The sequence below is a fragment of the Clupea harengus genome, chromosome 21 (assembly GCF_900700415.2).
Source record: "Clupea harengus chromosome 21, Ch_v2.0.2, whole genome shotgun sequence".
NCBI lineage: Eukaryota > Metazoa > Chordata > Actinopteri > Clupeiformes > Clupeidae > Clupea > Clupea harengus.
In genome coordinates, this window is record NC_045172.1 from 431921 (window position 1) to 438632 (window position 6712).

Here is a 6712-nt window from a genome sequence, read left to right on the forward strand (position 1 = left end):
ACGCCTCTCATCATTATCTAGTATCTTCAGATGTCCTTAACACAAATGGTAACGTTAGCACTTCAATGATAGTTTGCATGGATATTGGGGGCCCGTGAAGTGGAATATAATCTGTCCTTTCTTACCGAGCAGAATAACTCCGTTCACATTTCTAGTGCTGGAAAATAGTGTCTCCTTTTCTGTGAAATGTTTCAAACAATGCCGGCGTCCACGTGTATGTTGTTTGCATTCCACAGACTTCCGGTAAAGTTTTGTAACATCGCCATTGAACAATTACATCATTCAGGTACATAACGCTTACTAATGGGAACCAGTCCCTGCTAGCTGCCGCATGACATTGACGTGACAATTTTATGTAAGGCTCCGTCCGACCTTCATGGGTAAGCTACCGATTTTGTAAGTTATCTTAGCTAAATAAAGAATTGAGCAAACTTGAGCTTGTTACAAATCAGCTCAGTCATATTTACCGCTTTGGCTACGAGTCATCAATATATTCACTATGGACAGAAGGCTAACTTTATTCCATATTACGATTTGCTGTTGACGTTTGGTAAATTAAATAACACTGGGCATAATTGTAAAAGTTATACGTTGTGACTCTGTACGAAGCAGTGTGTTACTGTGTTTTATAGGGATAAGCATCTTTAACTGGTAATGTAACAGTGCTGTATCGAAACAGCGAATTCTTGACTGCGATGAATCCGATGCAGCGGTTAAGAGGCGAGGCGCTCTGGGGAATGTGCGCCGCTGATGCCATGTCCATGCCGGTCCATTGGTACTACAGTGTGCGAGACATCAAGAAAGATTTCGACGGCTGGATAACTTGTTTCAACCAGCCCAAAGATAAACACCCTACGAGCATCCTCACTCTCTCCAACGCAGGTATTGGCTGGTTATATTTGCTATATTATGAACACTTAAATATTATAATATAAACACTAGCCTACACTTTGGAATCACCCAGAAAATGACACGTTTTCTAAGAAAACACATATATTTATCCATCAAATAAGGTGAACAATTAATCGAAAATAAAGGCAAATCATTGACAAAAAGAAAATGATTTCTGCTTGAAATAGTAATTTTGTACTTTTAAAATGAGCTTTCATCAAAGAATCCTCCATTTGCAGCAATTAGCCGAAATAGGCCTGGAATTAATAGGCCGAATTTTGAGCCATGCTTTGGGTCTCTGTTTTGTTTTTAAAATTGGCTCCAGCCAGGTGTCGTCCACAGGGTATGGGTTATGTTCCTTGTTAAAGATTCCTTATACTCTGCAGAAATGACATACTTTAGCAGCACCAGAGGACCCCCAGACCATCACATGTCCTCCACTTTGCTTGAGGGATGTCAAGCCACACCTCCAACATCTTTTCATTTGTTCTGTGGCTCATGAAGTTTTTTTGTTTTGTTGTGATTCTAAACACCTTAGATTTGTCTGTCTATTTTTTATTTTTTTTATACTCATCTGGAAGACTAAAATTGGCCATTTTAGTCTTTTCCTTTTTTATTTTGCCGGTTTTTGGAAATTGCTTTTTCTTCAAAACTCTTCCTAGAAGGCCAGCATTTCAGAGCCTCTTCACTGCTGATGATGAGACTGGTGTTTTATGAGTACTATTTACTAAATACAGCTGCCAGCTAGATATTCTGATGTTCTTATCTACCTGGACAGTTATGCGCTGGGGCCTCCTTAGTTCAATATCTTCAGCCTCTTGCCAATTGCGGTTATTACTCCATCACTATAACACTCACTGTCAACAGTCAACTCTCACTGCTACAGTCTGCAGCTGTCTGTCTTTCTCTCTCTCACTCCTCATCTATCACTCCAACCATCCATCTATCTCTCTCTACTCTACTTTCTATCTGTCCATCTACTCCATCAATCTAGCACTATCACACTTAAAGTCTATTATTATCACGCTAGCACTATCTGACTATTTTTTCACTATCACTCTCATATTGTGTTTTATTTAAAGGGGACATATTATTTTAGTGCTTCTACACATTGATTTGGGTATCTGGCATGTCTACCAACCTAAAAACGCTCAAAAAGACATTGTTATGGTTTCTCTATGTCAGAAAAGAAATGCTTCCGCCAGCACTTCAGATTAGGTGCTGCTTGTGACGTCCCAAGAGGAGCTTATTAGTATTAGACCGCGCCCAGAGCCATGTAGTGTGTGTGTGTGTGTGTGTGTGTGTCTGGGGAGTCTCTCTACACCACCCCCATCCTACTCGATCCACCCACTACTAATTTTGCAAATGTACGCCATTTACTGTGCATTTTAAATTGATACTTTTGTTTTTTGTGTAATGTTTTCTAATGTTCTGTAAGTCGCTTTGGACAAATGTGTAAACACAGCTATCATATATGAGTCACTTGTGTTTATAGGTGTAACCAGATAGTCTAAAAATCAGACACAGGTAAAAATGTACTGTACTGTAAGTTAAATGTGTTTTGTTCTCATTTGTAGCTGGAAGTGGGCGCAATGGCTGGTCAAAAGGCAGCAAACCTCCAGTGGTTGGTAACATCATCCTCCATGACAAGATGAAATACTGGACGACACCTGGAGGCAATGTCCACTATCATCAAGGTGGCTGAGGCATCATTTGATATGAAGGATTCAATGATTTATGGTGTATTCTGAAATCCCTTCTCAGGGTTTTTTTTTAAGCCAGTGTTCAAAGGCTACAAAGGGCTACACAAGTACTCCAACATGCTCACACACAGTGAGTTTCTTTCACACTTAGATCTGTGCTCTGTATTAGAAAGAAGAGAATTCCTTCTTATCCAAATTCGTCCTGTTCTCCGCAGGTCTGAAGGCAGGACAGAACACTCTGAATACTCTGTGTGCCCTTGGTGTGGGGAGGAGTCTCACCTCGGGGAGATTTAGCAGCATGACCGAACCGCTAGCACAAGCTGCGGTCCTCGCTGACTATGTGAAGTTTATGACTACACCTGGTAGCCATGACGACACCTATGCAGAGTCATTCCACAGGTCTTTCTTCTCTGATTGGCAGGAGTCACGACCAACTTCACCAAGCAAGGTGAACAGACTGATAGAAATAGTGTTTCCTTTAGGCTTGACAAGAGATTGCCCCAAAAAATGATCCAGGTTATAGCAGTTATTAAATGACCTTGAGTTATTTTACAATCTGATTCTATATTGTATGGAATCTAAGTCACCTATGCATTTAATTTTTTTAATACAGGTCCTTGAGTTTGCAGAAAAGCGATATAAGCAGAAGATGAATGCACATCCCCCTGATAGCCAGTTGGATTCTATCGGGTGCCTTCCAATGACCATCCCTTTCATCCTGTTATCAGCTTCAGACGATGAAGAGAAAGCTGTGAGTACTTCAACCAGAAATAGCATACTCTTAGAAAGGTGTCAACTCTTTGTGGGGTCCTTTATCAGTTCTGATGATGAAAAAGGAATGGGTGTATTTTACCCTAGCAGTTGTGTCCCTAACAAAGCATAGGCAGATAGTGAACAGGAATGAATGATAATATGTATGATATAACACAAGTGATAATATGTATGATATTTCTGTAGAATACGTGAAAACAACACTTACGGGCATATCTGCTCCAAGGATCAGAATGGGAAGAACAACTACTCTACACAGCTTGAATAGCAAGACAACTGAACTTCATGTAAAGTAATAATATGTTGTTAGTACTCAGTTCCACCACTAGATATCACTCATGTCATAGCGACAGTTGTTACACGAGTGAGAGGATAGGAAGGATAGGTAATCACAGCCGTATATCCTTCACTAACCCCACAACAACCAATGTCATATTACAACAGTTCCACTACTAACTAATTGAGTTTGAAGACACCAAATTGTGATTTGTTTAGTGTGTTTCGATTTTGTTTATTCATTTTCCCCCAAAAATATTAGTTTCAACTGGAGCTTTCAGCATTTAGAGTTGTCAAACAACGAATAATGTCACTGCGCAGCCAAGTCATGTAAGAGAGGCTTAGTTGTACACGTTCATTTGGAATTACACACCATTTGCATTTGGAAAGGCAAGTAATATAGCCACTTCATAAGGATCAACTTAAAATGTTCAGACACTGGACTGAATTGCCTTGACAGTCCTGAGATGCTTACTGAGTTGCATTACAAGAAACAAATATGTGAAGTTAAACTTTTTAGTTTATTTATGATTTGCTGTCTGCATTAGAAGGCCAAACAATAAAATCAAACTATCTGTTTTGTACCATATTGAATTGCATAGCATTATATTCTTTTGCATCACACCATATAGCATTGAATCGTATTAGTAGTTGGTTCATAGTATGCATCTTTAATATATTGGATCGTAGGTAATGCATGGAGATGTATTTTGCACATCCCTAGCTACCAGTCATGGTTGTTTTTTTTGCTGAATCCAAAGTTGAAGTATTTTTCTTTGTTGTTTCACTGAATAAAATATACCCTCTTAGTAGGTGTTTGTTACTTGCATTAGGCAAAGTGATCACCTAACAGGGTGTGTATACTATATTTTGCAATTTCTAGTTTTGGAGGGAAGTTTACCGTCAAATTGAGTTTCAGGATGACAAAAAAAAAAACTAGCACACTAGTACAATCTACATGCAAAATACTGGGACTTAAGGGGTTGGCACTTTGGATGTGTTTATTTTACATACAAACATTTTGGAAATTGAGATGGTAAACTGATTTTGGTCAATCAACATGGGAATGAGATGAGAATCTGTTTTTTTTTCATGTTGACTATAAATATTTGATTCCAGTGTTAACATCATATTATTTAAATTGAAACCATGTATCTTCACTCTTCACCACTAAACGTTGCCTTCTCACATTCCTGTGGTCATTCGTTTCAAACTCTGATTTGAACTGGCACCACTCCTCTCTCTCCTCTACATCAGGTGACTGCATCACTTCAGTTCGTGCGGCTCACTCACCCACACCCAAGACTGGAGACATTTGTGGCACTTTATGCACGAGCACTGCATGCTACACTGAACGGAGCATGTCTGAAGCAGCAGGCCGAGGCGGCACTGAAATCTCCCATACTGGATGTCTGGGATGTCTGCCAGAGCTTCATGCGCAGGGCAGCCAGGTACAAATCAGCCCTCCTATCTGGCTCCACCAACAGTAGTGTCAGACTGCTGTTTTAGATTTGTCTTGTCAGCCTCTGGACTATTCTCAGTACTGGTTGATGTTGGTTAACTAAGTGATTGTTTGATCGATTGATGCATCTGCCACCTACATTTGTTGGTTGGTTGATTTACTGACTTCAGGTGGATTGACTGATTTGTTTTGTGGGCAGGTTGATTGATACATCATTGATTGAACTCCTCTAAATTCAATGTAGGTTCCCTGTGGGTTCCGAGGAGAGATTGAAGGTACATCAGAGTGCTATAGAGATGCTTGGCCTTGCCTGCTACACTAAAGGTAGGACCTCTGTCCATCATATCCATTGCTCTTTTTCACTCTTTCATGACAGAAGTCTGCAATACCTTGCATTAAAGGACTCACTTTTGATATGCATTTCGAGTCATTAGATCATGATAAGATAGAAATTCACCACATTAAAAAACAGGGGGAATGTTGAGTGGAAGAACTGCATATGAATGGAGTCAGGACAGAATTCTAGCCACATTCATTCTATCAAAACAAAAGCGTTGTATGTATCTATATGGAGCTACGTCAGTGCTATGCATGTGCACATCAATAATGTTGCATTCATTTTGTAGGTGCCCTGTGCAGTTTGTTTTACCTGGCCCATGAGTTTCATAGTGATCTCCATGGAGGGATCTTGGCAAACACTAACTGTGGAGGTAAGTTTATGTTATATAAGAGTTCTGTCACTTGATATTTCTATGTGCTTACCTAATGTGTGTTTGTCTGTACTCGCTCATGTTTGTGTACTTGTGTCCACAGGAGAGAACTGTAACAGGGGGGCAGCGCTCGGTGCTCTGCTGGGCTCTCAGGCAGGCCACTTGGGGAAATGTGTCCGTCAGGAGTGGAAAGATGGCCTTCAAAATGCTAAAGAACACATTCCAGACATACTTCAGAACCTATTGTAACATTATTTGTCTCCGACTCCCATGATTGTCTTTCACTCGCACAAATGAGTGTTTTGAGCCACCCTTAACTTGCGAGAGCCTGTATCTTCACCTTCTGTTCCCAATTGCTGCTCATGATTTAGGATATTATGCCATGGACCATCATATCCTTACCAGTTATGTACTGTGCCTGTGCAATGCTTTTGTATCAGTAAATCTGCCTCAGTTGAAAGGTATTGCTTGAGAATGTGTTGTAGGAGTTTCCACAAGCAGTTTTCATTCTCAAACTAGGGAAATGAATCATACTCCTGCATTACCCATATCAACAGGAGTATGAGTGCATTTTCAGAATATTTATCCTAAAGGGGAGTCTTCTGAAAGATGATGCACTAAATCTTAAATAATATTGGGCCAATTTTACCAATGGTGTTTTTATCTAAAGCTGCCGTTATGGATCTACTGCTTTGTCTCGCAATTGCTTTGACGGAGTCGTGAACATTTATAGTTCTCCGTTGGTTGGTGGGTGTCGCAAAGCAAAAAAAGATGTCCAATCTCCGTAGATGGTCGTATTTGTACATAAAAGTTGCTTCTTTGACTTTTTTTTGCCTAGATGTTTTTTTAAAGTTACAGAGAAATAGACACTGTTCAATGTAAAAAAAAAACACGTCTGA

At 39.9% G+C, this 6712-nt stretch overlaps 1 protein-coding gene across 4 annotated transcripts; it reads left to right on the top strand.

Annotated features, from left to right (window-relative positions):
- The first annotated feature begins 9 nt into the window (after nucleotides 1-9).
- LOC105896555 lies at nucleotides 10-6288 on the top strand. 4 transcript variants are annotated; one of them, XM_031559064.2, is made up of 10 exons: nucleotides 31-48; nucleotides 287-380; nucleotides 633-882; nucleotides 2469-2588; nucleotides 2810-3042; nucleotides 3208-3345; nucleotides 4899-5092; nucleotides 5348-5427; nucleotides 5730-5813; nucleotides 5917-6288. In XM_031559064.2, the coding sequence occupies exons 3-10, from the start codon at nucleotides 696-698 to the stop codon at nucleotides 6060-6062; spliced, it is 1182 nt and encodes a 393-aa protein (XP_031414924.1). In that variant the 5' UTR covers nucleotides 31-48; nucleotides 287-380; nucleotides 633-695; the 3' UTR covers nucleotides 6063-6288. The 4 variants fall into 4 exon arrangements, with proteins under 4 accessions (XP_031414925.1, XP_031414923.1, XP_012678776.1 ...); XM_031559065.2 differs by having other exon boundaries at nucleotides 10-380; nucleotides 680-882; XM_012823322.3 differs by having other exon boundaries at nucleotides 11-380.
- The last annotated feature ends 424 nt before the right edge of the window (nucleotides 6289-6712 follow it).